A 19,285-nucleotide genomic window follows, 5' to 3' on the forward strand; every position below is an offset into this window, starting at 1 on the left:
CAGAGTCTATATTTCTACCAAACTCCAATGTAATAAATCTGATGCTTGACCATAAATGACCCTGATATGGAGGACCTTCAACCTCCCCTGATCTTCTGGTTTAGAGCCCTTGGAATAATAGTTTTATGCTAAAATTCCCCAAAATTGAATAACAGAATTGGTAAGAGGCAAAACTGTGTTTCCCCTCAGAGACTCAGAAAAGAATGTAGAAGTATTAATGGATAAAGTCTCCTGGCAAAGCAAGACTTTTAAAAAGAAGAGCATCAAATGTCTCAACTACAACACAGGTGTCAGAGGGAGAGAGAATTAAAAATAATTAAATAACTATAAAACTTAAATTCCACACAGGTTTTTATTGAGAACATTATATGTGTAGGCCAAACACTTCACCAGGGATACAAATACTTAAAAAACATGTGCTTTACTCGCAAACTTTCAAAAACTTAAAAGAAGAAATGAACCTACACACCTGCCACTACACACAACCTACACACTGCTAGGTGGGCAGTGAGGGGTACAGTTCAAATGTAGGGATCTGTGGTGAGCCGTTTCAGTGGACCGTGGCCGCCATTACAAGATGGCGCCGGCTTCCGCCATGGTCTCAGACAAACAACTCCTTATTAGGGAGAGTTGGCACGTCATTGTTTAACACCCTATGAGAAAGGTCCACGTGGCGGCTTTGCATTGGGGCTTGGTGTGCTTTATTAAGTGTGGGAGTCGCGAGCGGAGAGAGAATGCTTGAAGACATGTCTGAGTAAAGGCCTGAATAAACTGCTGAGAGAAGATTCCTGAGTCGTGTCTTCCTTGCGGGCAAGGGGTCACGACAGGGATCCACAGATGGAGAAGAGATGGCTTTCCACTCTGAATCAAGGAAGGATCCCTGGAAGATGTGACATCTGAAATGCATCTGATGATCCATTATATCTAACCAGGCTGACCCTGCTAACATCCTGTTCCAGGATATTAACTTCAGAGTTGAAGCCACAGAAGCCAGGTCAGAACAACAAATCCTGCAGAATTACATTGAACATATATTGGTTAATGATCATGGAGCAGAAATAATTTGCAAAGTTTTAGCAAGATGAGAAGAAGTGATGTCATCACCACATGGTGTCCAGGTGTAGATTAGGCACCTGGGTAGCTGAGTCCTCACTTCAAAGGGACAGCACTGCAGGGAGCTTCACAGTGTGTCCTAAGTAAACGAAATGAGAACAGAGAAATAACAGACCTTCATAAGGTGGAGGTGAGAACTTGAGGAGAAATGGAAATGGGGCTAAGGGAAGAAGGAAAAGTGAGGGAAAAGTCAAAAAATAAGGGAAGACCATTGGGGAGGAGGAAAAAATAGGAAAGATGGATACAAAGAACTCACCAGCATTTCCTAAACCAAAATCCAAGACCTGTCAGAAGAGCCAGGGCCACTATAACTGCCAAGAGGATCCAGCCCAGGGCACTACGAGGTGCTGCAGATTCAAGTGCACACCAGGATGTTGTTTTCAATCCATTTCCCGTTTTACCCCTCACACTCCCTGTTTCCTGCATTAACTATTTTATTTGAGTTTCTACTGCACCAATCATTCCTCCTATTTTATTCTTATCCCTTTTCAGAGACTAATCCTTCTATCCTACATCTTTCTGCATCTACAGGTCCCTCATTTTATAATTCTTCCATTTCTTGGATTAAAATATTTGTCTTCTTTTTGGATCTGGAAACCCTAAAATCTCAATTTGTTAGCTGGCCCTCAAGCTCTGCTATAGCAGACCACCTCCTCCCATCTCCAGTTGGGCCTCAGCCCTTTCTCACCCCAGTAGAGGACGAGGTCCTGCCCTCCTAGGCTGCTGTGCTTCACCCTGCAGGCCAGGCCAGCCGCCTCCCCAGCTGCCACATTCAGGGTTGCTTGGAGATGCCACGTCTCATCACCATTGGGCAGGATGTCACCTCTCTGAGTGCCCAGCTGCTCCTCCTCCCCTCGCATCCACATCACCCACACGGGCTTTGGGTAGAAGCCAGACACATGACACACCAACAGCAGATGGCCAGGCCCAGGGCTGGGGCCACTGGACAGCCAGGCCTCAGGCTTCACTGCAAAGGACAGAAAAGACATCCAGACACAGACTCTAACCTAGACTGAGAGGCTCAGAACTCCGCATGAGTCTACATGGATATATCTTTCCCCTTCTGGAAATGTCACTCAATATCCTCTTCTCTTTTTATCCTGAATTTGACTTTAAAATAGAAAAAAATTCTTTCAAATGGAGTACAAGACTGACCTTGTTGCTGGAGATGAGGCTTCCCTGCATCAAAAAGACCCAAGGTGAAACGTGGGAAGGTGTCACTAAGGAGCCTATGTGCCGTATGTGTAAGGGCTTGGTTCAGATTGAGTATATTGCAGGCTTTCTGGGCCTTTCTTCCACCCTTTGGAGATGGTGACCATGTTTTATTCTGGAAGCTCATGAAGTCATGTCCTTGGATAGCTACATGCAGGAAGCCTAAGAAGGACTTCTCAGAGTGCAGTTCACAGCCTGTTGCCATCACTATATCAACCTGATCTCCAGGATCTGAGAAAGAGGAGTAATCAATTAGAGGGAAAAAAAGGGAGAAAATGGAATGAGTGGAAGTAAAAGACAATAAAAGCCTAAGTGAGTTTGGGGAGCTTAGGGGATGGACCCCAGTGTGGTTTGATCTGAGGTTCACAGAAAAAGAACTGGTAGGAGCTGGAGGTGGAGGAAGAGATGATAATATGAGAAAGGGAGGGAATTGTTCAAAGGTGATAGCGATGATGTGGGGGTGAAGGACTTAAAGTGAGAGAGCTGAGACTCTAACTAACCAGGGTGAATGTATCCATGGTAACTATGACAGTTCATGCAGAATGAAATGAGAGAAAAAATCACACAAAGAGTAAGGAAGCTGAGAGTAGTATTGAAGTCTGGGGAAAAACATGGCCAGAATATGTTTCTAAGGAGAGATAATAAAACATAGTCCTGCAGTCAATGAGAGAGCAGTTCATAAATGGCAAAAACTGAAGTTTTTTGAAGATATGAAAGCCCTTTATAGCATGTGCACAGTGTGTGGTTGCAGTTTTATGTCAAAGAACCTGGAGTAAGATTCAGAACACAGAGTAGTCTTTTCACGAGGAATAAGAGTCACTGAGTCATCCTGCCCCTCCACTCTTTCTTCTCCCCAACAAGGAAACTGAACTCACATTCAGACATCAAGTGATCCATGAAAAATTCCTGAACTCCAATGATGTGCACCCAGAAAAACCTTTCCAGATCCATCAACTCCCTTTTACTGAAGTTGCCCCTGGACCAGGGATACAGGTGAATGAAGGTACTAGAGCTGATGTTCCAGCTGTGAGTCTGCAGCTCCCCCAACCATCCTGAGGCCAGATGTGCCCAGGTATGGTTTTGAAATGTTGATATCCTGATAACATGATAGGAGACAGGCTCTTCAAACCCTGTGGCAAAAAAAAAAAGTAGATAAAATTGGATAAAGGAAACATTGGAAGGGAAAAACATGGGAAAGTAGGCGCCCAGTAGGAAGACTCAGAGTTTGGAAAAATGGAGAGCCACTGTTATCTTAGCTGACATCTGCTGTCCCCCAGGGTCCCATGCTCTATCAACATCCTCCATGAGAGCACAAAAGGCTTGAGTAAGGACACACAGAATGGGCCAGCTTGGCCTTCGTTCTCTCCAGTTATGTGCAGGGGAATCTACCATCAACACACACACACACACACACACACACACACACACACACACTAATAAGTTTCCCCAGTTCTTACCAATTTTACTCTCACTGCCTGGGACTAGGGCAGCTAGAAACAGAAGTAGCAGGAACAGCATGGCAGTTGCAAATGATATTTTTTTTCTCTCAGAGAAGTTGGCCTTTGATTTCTGTTCTAAGCAAACCTACACCCACAGACCTCTGTTCTGACTTCCTTGTTCAACCAAAAGAAAAACTTCTCCTACCTGCAACAAAGAAAATCTGCTTCCACTCCAAACCCTGACCACCTACTCAATTTTCCCTTTCCTTGTTAATCCAATTCTTGTCACATCCTGTGCAACAGTTTATTCAGGACTACCTAGACTGGGTTGGAAGGAATTGAGAAAAGATAAGGAGTCAAAAATATAGAAATAAATAATTGGATTCAGTGGATCAGCCAACTTCTGATGGAAGAAGACCGACCATTAACAAGCTCAGCACATTTATTATATTTTTTTTCATTAAAGGGGTTATTATGGGAAAGTTTCTCAAAACAAGTAGAATCAAGGTCATGAGTATGGGCAGCCTATTTATGGTTATCAGGTTGCACCCATAAAATTTCTACCCCTGAGCAGCTGGCTTCTGATGCTCATGGTCAAGAACTCATAGCTCTGAGATTAGCACCAAACCACAGCAACTGAGCTATCTCAGACCTTCACCCCAGGAGTATCCCAGAGGGACATCAGCCTCTGTCACGGGAGAGTTCAGGACCTGTAATTCAGTGACCATTCCCAACATACTCTCTCTTCAGTCTCCCAACTTCTCTCATTGTCACAAATTTTCATTCCGTTCATCTTCGCCTATTTCAACTGTTATGGAACAATGCTTATGTGGCACTGAAAACTCACTTTATCACTAGAGACACTTTTTTCATTGCTGGGTACTGAATCTAGAATCTTATGCATTTTCTTTTATTTGGATAATTTTGAATTATCCCCCCAGGTTTTCTCTTCCCTACCCCATCCCCCACTCCACCAGATTCATATCTCTGACATCACTGGTTACTTTTACTCTTTTCAGGATCCTCTATGATTATTCTCTACACCAGTATCAACCAATGAGTCTGTGGATTGTGTATTCTGGGCTGGCTCGATGGGGCATGAAACCAGTTCAGTAACACATTTAATGCTCCCTGATCACCACCTTGAATTTTATAGACATTTTATTGAATTTCTGTTTGATAAGTGAAGTTCAATAAAACATGTTTGGAGCTAAAGGAGCCCCTGCAGCTTATGTAGGGTTCTTCCTTTCATAACCTCACCTACCTGTGCAGCTGTCTGCCACCTACCCGCTCCTCAATGTCTGCTGTCTGGGGTTTTGTCAACTCTAGACTCTGCCTACCCACCTCCAGACTGCCACAAATGCAGTGTCCATGTCTATTTAGCACTTCAGGCCTTTTCTGTCTTCAGCATCTGCCTGACAGTGAGAGCAGGACATGCACCCATTAGTAAATGGGCAGACCATAGGTGCATTCATTCCATTCAAAGCCTGTACCAAGTTGTTTTGTAACTGGTCAGAGTGAGTCTCATACTCATTCCTTTTGTTAATTTTTATTGTTGGTTGTTCAAAACATTACATAGTTCTTGACATATCATATTTCACACTTTGATTCAAGTGGGTTATGAACTCCCATTTTTACCCCGTATACAGATTGCAGAATCACATCGGTTACACATCCACTGATTTACATATTGCCATACTAGTGTCTGTTGTATTCTGCTGCCTTTCCTATCCTCTACTATCCCCCCTCCCCTCCCCTTCCATCTTCTCTCTCTACCCCATCTACTGTAATTCATTTCTCCCTCTTGTTTTTTTCCCCTTTCCCCTCACTTCCTCTTGTATGTAATTTTGTATAACCCTGAGGGTCTCCTTCCATTTCCATGCAATTTCCCTTCTCTCTCGCTTTCCCTCCCACCTCTCATCCCTGTTTAATGTTAATCTTCTTCTCATGCTCTTCCTCCCTACTCTGTTCTTAGTTACTCTCCTTATATCAAAGAAGACATTGGCATTTGTTTTTTAGGGATTGGATAGCTTCACTTAGCATAATCTGCTCTAATGCCATCCATTTCCCTGCAAATTCCATGATTGTGTCATTTTTTTAATGCAGAGTAATGCTCCATTGTGTATAAATGCCACATTTTTTTATCCATTCATCTATTGAAGGGCCTCTGGGTTGGTTCCACAGTCTTGCTATTGTGAATTGTGCTGCTATGAACATCGATGTAGCAGTGTCCCTGTAGCATGCTCTTTTTAGGTCTTTAGGGAATAGACGGAGAAGGGGAATAGCTGGGTCAAATGGTGGTTCCATTCCCAGCTTTCCAAGAAATCTCCATACTGCTTTCCAAATTGGCCGCACCAATTTGCAGTCCCACCAGCAATGTACAAGAGTACCCTTTTCTCTACATCCTCACCAGCACTTGTTGTTGTTTGATTTCAGAATGGCTGCCAATCTTCCTGGAGTGAGATGGTATCTTAGGGTGGTTTTGATTTGCATTTCTCTGACTGCTAGAGATGGTGAGCATTTTTTCATGTACTTGTTGATTGATTGTATGTCCTCCTCTGAGAAGTGTCTGTTCAGATCCTTGGCCCATTTGTTGATTGGGTTATTTGTTTTCTTATTGTTTAATTTTTTGAGTTCTTTGTATATTCTGGTTATTAGGGCTCTATCTGAAGTGTGAGAAGTAAAGATTTGTTCCCAGGATGTAGGCTCCCTATTTGCCTCTCTTATTGTTTCTTTTGCTGAGAAAAAACTTTTTAGTTTGAGTAAGTCCCATTTGTTAATTCTAGATGTTAACTCTTGTGCTATGGGTGTCCTATTGAGGAAATTGGAGCCCGAGCCCACAGTATGTAGATTGTAGCCAACTTTTTCTTCTATCAGACGCAGTGTCTCTGATTTGATATCAAGCTCCTTGATCCATTTTGAGTTCACTTTTGTGCTTGGCAAGAGAAAAGAATTCAGTTTCATTTTGTTGCATATGAATTTCCAGTTTTCCCAGCACCGTTTGTTGAAGATGCTATCCTTCCTCCATTGTCATGCCCATTCTTGTTCCAAGTATCACATGCATCTCCAGGTAATTTGGTTGCAATTTCTCTGTGGTCACCCTTTTTCTGTGTTGGAGCAACTACTTTGGGAAAGGGAGTTAACTTCCCCATTCAGTCCAGCAGGGGCAATGACCATTTGAGCAGCAGAAGGCAGCAGGAACCTGGTAGCAAGTGGGCAACTTGCATGTAGTCATAAAGTGGAGCCCGCAGGTGTCTAAGAGTCCCTTTAATCATCTCATGAGTATCCCTGTGACCAAATGAAATAAAAACACAAAGACATAACCTTCCACATATATGAAAAAGGTTTGTATTTTAATAACTTTAAAAGATTTTTGAACTCAAAACAGCTATGATGTGAATCACTATGTCTTCCCCAAATTCATATAAGGGGATTCTCTAACCATCCGGGTGTTGGTATTAGGAGGTGGAACTTTGGGAGGTGATTAGATCATGCAGTTTCAACCCTCAGAAGTGAGATTTACTAGTGACTCATGAATAGGATATCAGAGGGAGCCCATAAGCCTTCCACCATGCAAAGACACATCCTGAAGGTACCTTTAATGAACCAATATGTAGGTCCCACTAGAAAACAAATCTGCCTTGATTTTGGACTCTCCAGCCTCCAGAAATGTGAGAAATAAGTTTCTAGTGTTTATAAACTTCTCTGCCTGTGGCATTCTCTGGTAGCAGCCTGAATAGCTAAGACAAGGCTCCACATTTTCATTTTTCCCTAGACCCCACAAAATATATAAACTCTTGCTCCTGAGTGTGGGGTGAAGAAAGCAAGGAGAGGACAGTTGGTTGTGGGTAGCTAGAGAGGAAAGAAAATTAACTACGTAAGGAATGAGGTTCTGAGACCAAAAGGTTATCATCTGATAAGAGACACCTTAAGGGTATAAAGATACTGGAGAAGAAGGAGAAGTGTTTAGTCAGGTATTTTTGTTGTTGTTGTTGTTGTTACAGTGAACATAGGACTGGACAAGAACAATTTTAAGGAGGAAAAGTTTGTTTGGGAACTCACGGTTTCAGACCTTATAGTCATAGATAGCCAAATACACTCCTCAGAGACCAGGGTAAGGCAGAACATGGAAGAGTGTGGTAGAGGAAATCATCCCTGGACATGGTCACCAAGAAGAAGAGAGAGAGATACACTCATTAGGGAAAAAATATATACTCCAAAGAAATGTGCCCAGGAACCCACCTATCCAGCCACACCAAATCAACCTATGATTATCACTCAGTTAATCCCCATCAGGGAATTTTGTGGTTTGGGTTAAGGTTCTTGTACCCCAATCACCCTACCTCCAAACCTTATTGCATTGCCTTGCACATGAGCTCTTGGTAAACACCTGATATCTAAACCATAACAAGGGGAAAATGAAAGGAGTAGATAACAAAAAGAAATGGAGCAGGAATCCAAGATTCCTCAATTTTCTTCCAGCAGAGTGGATCCTGATCAGAGATGCTGGCAGCAACTGGTGCTTGAGTTGAAATCACACTGTGGATCTGCAGCTTCCTAGTCCACATCACCCATGAGTGTGCAGTCAGTTATGGTGGGTGAAAGACGAGTTCTGAAGGGGGAGAGAGGAGAGGATGGAGACAACCAGGAGTTCCCTAGAGCATGCTGAGAGCTGGGTGAGCTGAGAATGAGCAGGAGTGTAGGAAAAAGTCATGAGATAAAATAGGTAGAGAAGTGACCAAGAGCAGAAAAAGAGAGAAAATCTTTGAGAGAGAAGGTAGTTATATGGATCACTCATAGTTGTGTGCTCCATGGTCAAAGGAAAAGATTCAAAACAGCCAGGTTGAGTAAGATATGTGCCAATTATAACTCAGCCAGGCAGGCTGTCTCAGAGATCCTAGAGGAATGCAGGATTCTTCCTTTATCACAGATCTCCCCTTGGGATTTCTCTTCTGGAAGCATTGTTGCTTAGGCTACAAGCATGCTTGTGTTCTTCCTAGGTGTCTAATTTTTGCTCCCCTCATAATTCCCCAATTTCTCCTTTCCCACACAGTTTTCCACAGAACCCATGTGAACTGTTCTCTCCACACAATCTCTCTGTCATCTGAAGTCACCCACCACCATGGAGTATTATGCAGCACTAAAAAATGACAAAATCATGGAATTTGCAGGGAAATGGATGGCACTAGAGCATATTATGCTAAGTGAAGCTAGCCAATCCCTAAAAAACAAATGCCAAATGTCTTCTTTGATATAATGAGAGCAACTAAGAACAGAGCAGGGAGGAAGAGCAAGAGGAAAAGATTAACATTAAACAGAGACATGAGATGGGAGGGAAAGGGAGAGAAAAGGGAAATTGCATGGAAATGGAAGGAGACCCTCATTGTTATACAAAATTACATATAGGAGGTTGTGAGGTGATTGGGAAAATAAACAAGGAGAGAAATGAATTACAGAAGATGGGGTAGAGAGAGAAGATGGGAGGGGAGGGGAGGGGAGGGGCGATAGTAGAGGATAGGAAAGGTAGCAGAATACAACAGTTACTAATAGGGCATTATGTAAAAATGTGGATGTGTAACTGATGTGATTTTGCAATCTGTATTTGGGGTAAAAATGGAAGTTCATAACCCACTTGAATCTAATGTATGAAATATGATATGTCAAGAGCGTTGTAATGTTTTGAACAACCAATAAAAGAAAGAAAAAGAAAGAAAGAAAAAGAAAAAGAAAAAGAAAACATGGCCAGACAAAAAGGGAAGCCTCCAGTGGCCCTGCAGACAAGCACCCACAGCCATGCTCAAAACCTAAGACTTGAACAGAGATGTGCAAGAACAGAAGCCTTGGGACCCAGCCCCTTCTTTCAGTTTCTTCCCACTTGCTTGGAAATTGAAGATTGATGAAAGAAACACACAGCTGTATCTGATGTACAGGACCCAGTACCTCAGGAGGGCTCAGCTGCTGCAAGCCCAAGAATACACTGGAAATAAGTTTATGTTAACTGCCAGGAGTGGGCCATAGGGCACACACTCCAAAAAGACATGAAACCCTGCCTCCAAGCCACACGCTGTGAGCTACCAGCAGAAAGATCCCCACGCACCCAGACATAGTGAACAAAAACACAAGCGAGGAAGCTATTATACACAATTAGAGCAGGCTCCCACCTGACAAGAGGAGAAAGCCACACAGAAAAAGAGCAACACCTAGGTGAGCACAATGTGGCTGCCACACCTGGACCTGCACGGGACCACTCCACTGTCCTCCAACCTTGGCAAACAGGCCACAGCGAGACTGACATAGGTGCCTTTTATACAAATGATGTCCCAGGTCAACAATCTCTGCTAAAATTTATATTATATCTAAGAGTTTGAGAATCCCAGCAGCCAAGATTCTGCACCTGGAAATAACAAAAATATTCCTGCATCTTAAAGCACCAGAGGTTTTGCTAAATGACAGTTTCTCCCAGGGGCTTAAGTACACCATCTTTGAGACAGCACTAGACTCTGACTTAAAAGCCCATACCTATCAGAAAAAAAAAGTCAAATACCTTAGTTACCATCTGACTCAGCAACAGTAACTGGGCCACAAAAGCAAAAGGAAATCTGCTCAATTTCATTCCCTTCAACCTGCCATCAGGCCAGAGAATTCTTGGGGGCTACTGGATTCAGCCATATATTGATCCCCAACTTTCAGTTATGGCAAAACCCCTATATGAAGCCACAAAGTGGGAAGAGTGAGAACCTACTAAGCAAAAGGCCTTTGAGGACATTAAACAAACACTCCCAGGGCATCTGTAATAGGGATCCATGACCTCACGAAGCTTTTCTTTGTATACATTCATGAACAGTCTGGAGTGGCTGTAGGAGTCTGGACTCAGGTGCTGGGGACATGGCCATCTATCCAAACACTGGACTCTGTAGCCCAAGGCTGGCCACTTTGTTTATGGGCCTTTGCAGCCACAGATCTTCTGGTGTTGGAAGCTGATAAACTGGCTATTGGACAAAAATTGGTTTTAAGGGTTTCTCATTTAATGTTGACATTGTTGAGAACAAAGGAAAATATTGATTGACTAATGAGAGATTGTTCAGTACCAGGGAATGTTATGTGAAAACCCATTTATACTTGTTGAAGTCGTGCGGCCTCTAAAGCCAACAACTTTGCTGCCCATCGGACCTGGACAACCTGATCACCACTGTGCCGGTGTCATATATGAAGTGTTCTCCAGCAGACCAGATGTGACAGATCAGCCCTCAGGAACCCTGATGCAGAATACTTCACAGATGGAAGCAGTTTTATAAAAGATGGGTTACATTTTGCTGGATATGCAGTGTTCACCCTGGACTCCCCTGTTGAGGCAGAATCTATGCCTCAGGTAACTTCAGCACAAAAACAAAACTTATTGCTTTGACTCAAGTACCTCAGTTGACAGCAAGAGTCTGTGTGGATATTTACACAGACAAAATATGTATTAACTACCCTTCATGTTCATAGGGCCTTATGTAAGGAAAAGGAGTTAATTAACTCAGGAGAAAAAAAATCACAAAATTTATAGGCAAGAAATTCTTAAACTTTTGGGTGCACTGTGGGCTCCCAGGAAGGTTGTAATTATATATTGCCAAGGTCATCAAAAGGGAAACACTGTGGTTGCTCAGGGTAACCTGAGAGCTGACAGAAAGGTCAGGTTACCTGACTGCAAGAAACAGAAAGAAAATCCAGTCCCAAGTTTAAATGTTGCCCTTCTGCCTGACCAACTGACTAACAGAAAATGGGAGCCAACATACTCCCAACATGAAAGTAAGTGGTTTAAGACTGAAAAAGAAAAAAATTCTCCCAGGTGGATGATGGAGATTTTCTGATGGCCACATAGACATCCCAGAGATTCTAGCCCCAGCCTTTATCTAACAATTCCACAGGAGAACACATTGGACATACAGCACTTGAGACAGTTCTGAGTCAACATTTCTATGTCTCCTAGTTCACAAACATCACCTGGATGATCTGAAAACAATGTGAGGTTTGTGCTTGAAACAATCCTTGTCAGGAGCCAAAGCTTCCACCAGGAATCCAAACTGTAGGAGGAGCACCTTTTGAAGACTTGGAAGTAGACTTCACTGAACTATCATGCTCCCGGGGATATAAGTAACTTTTGGTTTTTGTGTGTTCCTACTCTGACTGGCTGGAGGCATTTCCTACCCACACTGAAAAGGCTAGGGAGATAACCAGGATGCTTCTCTGGAAAATTGTTTCCAAATTTGGTATCCCGATAACTATTGGCCCAGACAATGGGCCAGCTTTTGTGGCAGAGGTGATATAATTACTGGCCAAAAATTTAAACATCAGATGGAAATTACATACTGCCTATAGGCTGCAGAGTTCTGGTAAAGTTGAAAGGATGAACAGGACTTTAAAGACTCAATTGGGTAAGCTGTGTCAGGAGACTCGCTTATATTGGGATGAACTTCTCCCTATTATAATGTTAAGGATTAGATCCACTCCCACTAGGAGGACTGAATTCTCTAATTATGAGATAATGTTTGGAAGGTCTCCCCTCTTTTTACGGGGCTACAGGGAGACTTAAGAGATATAGGAAAATTAACCCTGAGGCAGCAGCTTCAGGCCTTAGGGAAAAGTTTACAGATTCTCAACCAATAGTTTAGAGAAAGATTGCCAGTAAACCTAACCACAGATGCACACCCCTGCAAGCCTGGAGATTCAGTCTGGGTCAAAGAATGGAATATTCAGCCTTTGAAAGCTCTTTGGAAGGGCCCTTGCTCTGTTATTTTATCCACCTCAACTGTAGTAAATGTTACAGAGATAGGTCCCTGCATTCACTACACCAGACTCAAGCCTGCAGCTGTGGCCTAGGAGTACATGCTGGACACTGCTATGCCCTTGAAGCTGACCATAGAGGGGAGGGATCCCTGAAGAAGCTTGAGGGTCAGAAGGACAACAGCCCTGCTCCAGTCACTCAGGAAGTTGAGTGGTCTACGCAAAGCCAAACCTTGAGAAGACTATGGCCCTGTTTCAGCCACACAGGAGGGATTAGCTGATCAATACACACTAAAAGATAAACTTCCTACCAGGACTAATGAAGTCTTTCAACTTCTGAGTTAGTTCTTATACTGTAATGCATTGCCACCCCTTGCTTCTAGATATATACATAGTTCTCTGGTTTTTGCTACTGTTTTGATAACAGTAACAACTACTGACTGGACACTGGGTAACAATTTCATTTATATTTTTTTATCTTGCTTATATAAGTTTTATAGGATTTGTTTGGTGTTATTAGTTTGGCTTTGCTAATTTATGCTGTTTAACTTATGCTAATCAAAATGTTAGTCTGTTATTTAGTTTAGTTTCCTTTGATAACCTTAACGGGTTCTGTCCTACTCCTATTCCCACCAAGGAGATCATGTGAACCATGTGTCAAGACAATCCACTTTAAGCAAGAGATGGTTAAACATATATTTAGGACCTGTTTTGCCAGAGGAATACAATAGATGGATGACTGTTTGGAAAGATAAAAGAGGTCCATTGGGAAGAAACTTGATTTAGGAGTTCACCAATGTTGGGGTGAAGGTAACTGGCCAACAGAGAAGATTATTGCCACTTATGGTCCCACTACCTGGGCAGGGGTAGAATGAGCTTATAACCCAATAAAATAGTCAAAGTTGAAATACTCTTAAGAGTGCATTCAATACCCCCAACCTACTGAACTTTACAATGTAACAACACAGCACATTGTAGAGTGTTAGCTGTTCACCCTTATGGTCATGTGCCTCCCTGGAAATGAAGGCCCACAGTGGCTTTCCAACATCTACAGAAGACTTGGAAGCAGATTTCAAAGAACTATCATGTTCCCGGAGCTATAAGTAACTTTTAGTTTTTGTGTGTTCCTAGTTTTGAAGACTTGGAAGTAGCCTGGGAAATAATCAAAATTCAAAATACAGCTCTTTCTAATGTGTATCATTTTCACACTGTTGTAACATTAAAAAATAGTAAGGCAAATGATGGTAAGTTAGGAACCTTTTGTATATACATAATAATGTAGGCTGAGTTACCAACACTTGTGCCTTGTTTTTTTTTACCAAGCCTATATATTCTCTTTGTTACCTATCATTGCTGAAGTAGAGAGGTGATCAAATAGATTTCAGCAAATATGTAGTTAGTCTTGGATACGAAAGCAATATTTAAGATTTCACTTACCACTGGTTAGCCTTTCCTCCCAATACCACAGCTGTATCTGCCCAAATCTAATTTCTTGTATTTTTTTTCAATGTGTGATCCTGAGCCTGGTGTGAGTTAACACTTTGTTTCACATTTTGAATCAGTAGTAGAAGAGCCCCTTATTTCCAAGCACCTCAAGAATAGATAAGACTAGAGCATTTTTTTTCTGTTTTTTTTCGTCCCACCATAACTGTTCCTGGTGAGGATTAGTAGGTATAGGGCATTTTGAGGAGAGTGTGGGGACTGGAAAATGTACTCAAGGGTGCTTAACCACTGAGCCACATCCCCAGCCCTTTTTATTTTTAATTTTGGAACAACAACTCACCAACAGGCTTAAGCCTGTTAATGAGGCTGTTCTCAAATTTGAATTCTCCTGCCTCAGCCTTCTAAGCTGCGGGATTTACAGGTGTGTTTTGCTACACTCATGTAGGTCAATTACATTTTTACTGCCTTTGCATGCTTCTAGACTCCATTCTCCCTGCCCTGCTACCAATATGGCCAGTACCTCTCTGTCAGTCTTTGACAAGCTTTCTCCTCCATATTTCATACTGCATTAAAGATATGCATATCAACAAGATATAACAATAATAAACGTTTATGCCCCAAAGAGTGAAGCACATATGTACATCAAATAAACCCTTCTCAATTTCAAGAATCAAATAGACCACAACACAGTAATACTGGGCGTCTTTAATACACCTCTCTCACTACTGGACAGATCATCTAAATAAAAACTAAATAAAGAAACTATAGAGCTCAATAATATAATCAATAATTTAGATTTACTGGACATATATATAATATTTTATCCATCAACAAGTGAATAACCTTTCTTCTTGGCACTGAAGCCAAATTTAAAGATAAGTAGTTAGTATAGTTAGGTAAATTGATTCTAATATTGAGTACGATAAAGAAAATGGAGACCATACCGAGAATGAAGTTCCTAAAGAAGATGGAGTCCAATCTGAGCCAGGGAAACCAGATCAACACCTGGAGAAATTGAAATGTTAATGTCCCCAAGGCCCAGGACTCATCCTAGAGAACTGTTAATGAAGTAGTTCCCAGCAAACAGGAAGGAGCTAATCAAACCTCCCCAGGCCCTTCCTGCCCAGGTTACTCCTCCTCACCTCATCAGTCCACCTATCTCCCACTTTTGGGCCTTCCCACCTGCATCCCTCATCACTGCGGGATAGAGGGAAACAAAAGAAAGGAATGTGAGAGTACAAAAGAAAACCTTAGATATAAAAAAGGGAGGACCTTTCCTTTCCATTGAATTTGGATTCTGCCTTTCAGGTACCCTTCTTCCTTCGGGAGAAAGTCTTCTCTGCCATCCTTTAATGAAGCCTTCCCCTTTTTCACTCTTCCCTTGCCTCGGTGTGCTTCTCAGGTGTTATACTTCAGCATTCCGGGAAGCAAGGACTCATCACCAGTAAATTATAAGAAAAAAACTATAGACACAAAAATTCTAGGCAAAAGAATATTGGATGAATTAGGCATGTTTAGATTACAAATATGTTGTGCACATCTTATTTAAGGCTGACAGTAACTATGAGACAAAATATGGGTGAAGTAGCCCAGAGGCATATAAAATCCTCCATTGACATTAGTCTCACCTATAAAGCTCCCACATTATTATAGTTCACTTAAAAGTACCCATATGAGTTTTCCTGTTCTACTTCATATAGTGGGTTAAGTTAAGGATCACAACAGACGTGCAGCTGTAATTGCAGGTGAGTGCTCTACATCAGACACTAGAATTTTAGTTTTGATCTGAGTTTAACGGCAAATTTGAAAACACCAGTTGATTGTTGTGAATGTCTATACTTCACAACTAGGTGGCAAGGAGAGCTTTTTATTTCTTTCCTTCCAATTTGGGGCTTAGATTGCTCTTGTCTTTCTAAATCTGTGAAATGCATTGTTAGACTGTTTATTTTAAATTTCCCTTGTGCTTTGGTATAGGCACTGAGGACAGCTGAGTGCATAACAGACTCACTGAAGGATGAGACCCGTGTCTGGCCTGTTTTCATGCTGGATGCAGGTGCACTTGAAGTTGTTGGACTGCTGGCTGTGTGTTGGCACCTCTGTACAAGGGATACCTGTGCCCTAGGTTATAGGGTGCCCCATGAGTATGGAAACCTAAGACTTGGATTTTCTGCTTGTATTGAACTCACACTCATAAACTTATGGTGAAATGATGAGAAAGTAAAATTTTAAAATTCTATGTGTCCTGGCCCTTAAAGGAAGGACACATGCTCTAGCAGTGTATACAGTTTCAAAGTGTTGCTCAGTGATAGAAAATAAGATCTTGGGACACGGGGGATGTACAATGTGGGCTGTCCAAATTGCTTGAGGTTTGTGAGTTCTGTGGGAATAGTCTGTAGCAAGGAAAGGACCAGTAATACCAAAGATGTGGAAAGGGTATTCTGATTATCATCTTTCATGGCAATGGGAACCACTGGGGCTATCTAGATTATAGTTTTTCTAAGAAATCTGTTGCGGCCAATCTAGGTGGGAAAGACTAGGAGAGGCAGGGTGTCTCCCTCTCCTTTATATAATGCTTTCTTGTATTTGTCTGTGCTGAGGGGATTTTGCCACTTCCCTGCTGCTCTCTGGCTTACTTCCTTAGCTAGTTCATCAGAACAAAGTTATTTATTCTTTGTTTTGTTTCTTTTTATAGGGAAGAATATAGACAGGTCACTCTATTTGGCCATCCTACTAACATCAATTTTTTTTTAAATGACGGTCAACTAACCAGTGCCATGAACTTGCAGCACCAATATTTTTGTAATTTAAAAAATATATATGGGGAAAGATAGATAGAGATAGAGAGAGAGAGATAGAGAGAGATAGAGATAGAGAGAGAGAGAGAGAGAGAGAGAGAGAGAGAGAGAGAGAGAGACCGACCCACTTAGATTTGTTTAGAATCAACAGAGACTTCTTCTTATAGGGAAAATGTAAGTTAGAATTCCGCAATAGTCCAATTGACACAGGAAATGAGTGTAGAGATTTCCACAGAATTTGTATCCCAGCTTACATTTGTATGTAGATAGAAAGATAGATAGATACATAGATACATAGATAGATGATAGATAGACAGATAGATGATAGATAATAGATAGTCCACATTCTTTATTTTCTTCATGCATTTTATATGTCTAAACTTGTGCCAATGCAAACTGTCTTGGTTACTTAGATTTATAATAAATCTCGGTAATAATTAGAGTAGCCTTTTCACATTATATTTTTCAAGTAAACCTTGGGTATTACTGGTCCTTTCCTTGTTCATAATTATTTTTAGAATTAGCTTGTCAATTTCCATGGCAATACCCGCTGAATGTGATTCAGATTTTACAGTTCTCTAGTTGAATTTGATGAGATTGTTATGCCTATAATACTGAGTTTTATATTTGCATTATTTTCAGTAACCCAGGTGGTTTTCTTATGACATCATTGAAAGAAGACAAAACTGCTTTAGAGGCTCAATCTAGAAGAATACAAAGGAAGAGTCCTGTCATTCATGTCTTTTATTGTTAGCAAAAAAGTATCACCTTGAACACCAGGCATGAAACAATTCTAGGCACAAAAAAAATTTAGTAGGTATTACAGGAGAACAAGTGACAATGAGGGTCAAAAATTTTCCTGAATACAAGTAGAGGGAAGCAAAACCTTCTCAGCAATATCAATATATGTAACATTCTAAACTAGTGCATAGGAAACACCGAGGACCCTCTGTATGACATCCTAAAAGTCCAGGAATAGAAGAAAGCATGACCCATACAGCCTTGTTTCAGAGAAAAGTAGAAAATAAGTTTTCAGAAAATGGAAGGACAGTAAGACTCAAACTGAATTTTTTCTTTCTTTTCTGTTTTTCCAGTGGTGTTGTTGCTGTTACTTTTCAGGTGATTTTTATTGTAAAATATAAAAAAGATAAGACATAAAACAAACACATAAAAATTAATATAAAATCTGTACATTCAAGTCCAATGCAAAAAAATGGTTAGTTTCTTGAAATCAAGTCAAGAAACAGAACATTGCAGCGCTATGATTTGGTATGTTTTTTTTCCCAAATATTCAATGCTGGAATCTTGGTCCCTGATGTAACGATATTGAGAAATGGAGGATCTTCAAAAGGCAACCCCTAGTGGAAGTTGATGAGGTCATGTGGACACACTGCAGTTTGGATATTGAATGACCCCAAAGTCTCTTTTGTTAAGTAACTGGTTCCCAGGGAGGGGTTAGTGGGAGGTAGGTGGGACCTTTAGGAGGTAAAGTCCTTAGGTCAATGAAAGCTTGCCCTTGGAAAGGATTGTAGGACTTCTGCCTCTTCCTCCTCTTGGGGGGCTGGAACATCTAAGACTGGAACCCATATAAACCTTCCTTCTGCAAAAGTTAATTGTGTCACATATTTCAATATAGTGATAGAAAACAAGCTACACAGGACACCACCCTGTATCAGTCAATTTTCTACAGAGTAGTTAGCAGAAGCTGACAACTGAATTCTAAACACATTATATGTGGTGTTTAGTATGTAGACTCAACTTCAGTCCTTTCTGACATCTTACAAATTTCTAAATTAAAATCCACTTGAGATATTCTCATGGATAGGTGTTTTTACTGCCTTGGTCACACCTGATCATTTTAGCCAAAATTCTGTATCTTTGAGTTTGTTTCTTTACTATGAGAAATGAAGATTAATTTTTCATAATCATTAACATTATTTCAGTGCTTTTCTCCTTCCTAAATCCAAAGATTCATGTTCTAGAATATTCTCAGTCACAATTCGTCTTTCCATTACATGCTCTGTCTCCTTATTGAACTCCTGTTGCAGATATATTGGGTTTCATACTAATCTTCACCTATATCAACTTCTTTGTCATTTCCAAAGCTCTTTATCCCTGTATTGAACTGGAGAAATATCAAATATTCCAGTTTAATATATTTTATGATTACATTATCTTGTCATTTAATCCACATTTGGATTTTAAATGGTAGTGTTATAGACAGCATATTTGGTTCTCTGACATTAAATTAAATCATTCAACATTTAATGAATCAAAAGAAAAGCTTCCTTCTTTATATAATTATAGGGTAGAGAAGAAAACTTATTTGGGTGTCATGAGTTATCCATGGGCTGTATGTGTGGACTGTTCACTGGAGCCACGTGAGGGGACAGGTCTGGCATGGCATACTGATTGGGCTGCACAATGCAAGTGCACCACTTCTCTTGCTCTGCCTGTAATCACACACAGCACCTGAGATGGGTGTGACTTGATGAGATGTCTTTCAATCTACTAACC

At 41.2% G+C, this 19,285-nt stretch overlaps 1 protein-coding gene and 1 pseudogene across 1 annotated transcript; both read right to left on the reverse strand.

Moving 5' to 3' along the window:
• Positions 1-369: 369 nt before the first annotated feature.
• On the reverse strand, positions 370-3,843 carry LOC144367801 (T-cell surface glycoprotein CD1a-like). The gene is made up of 6 exons (XM_078024948.1): positions 3,783-3,843; positions 3,184-3,455; positions 2,269-2,542; positions 1,802-2,080; positions 1,370-1,460; positions 370-1,192 (listed from the first exon to the last, which is right to left on the reverse strand). The coding sequence occupies exons 1-6, from the start codon at positions 3,841-3,843 to the stop codon at positions 1,150-1,152; spliced, it is 1,020 nt and encodes a 339-aa protein (XP_077881074.1). The 3' UTR covers positions 370-1,149.
• A 3,073-nt stretch (positions 3,844-6,916) lies between these two features.
• The window catches only part of LOC101963677 (T-cell surface glycoprotein CD1a-like), a 30,378-nt pseudogene continuing 18,009 nt past the window's right edge, over positions 6,917-19,285 (reverse strand).

The sequence above is a fragment of the Ictidomys tridecemlineatus genome, chromosome 11 (genome assembly GCF_052094955.1).
Source record: "Ictidomys tridecemlineatus isolate mIctTri1 chromosome 11, mIctTri1.hap1, whole genome shotgun sequence".
NCBI classification, from domain to species: domain Eukaryota; kingdom Metazoa; phylum Chordata; class Mammalia; order Rodentia; family Sciuridae; genus Ictidomys; species Ictidomys tridecemlineatus.

Bases quoted from the DNA above. Each gene is read 5' to 3' on its own strand.
- LOC144367801 (XM_078024948.1), bottom strand. From the start codon at position 3,843: ATGCTGTTCCTGCTACTTCTGTTTCTAGCTGCCCTAGTCCCAGGCAGT. The intron at 2,543-3,183 runs GTTGGGGAGAAG...CCTGGAGATCAG, and splicing joins AATGTGAGTTCAGTTTCCTT to GTTGATATAGTGATGGCAAC. The intron at 2,081-2,268 runs GTCAGTCTTGTA...TGTCCTTTGCAG, and splicing joins GCCTCATCTCCAGCAACAAG to TGAAGCCTGAGGCCTGGCTG.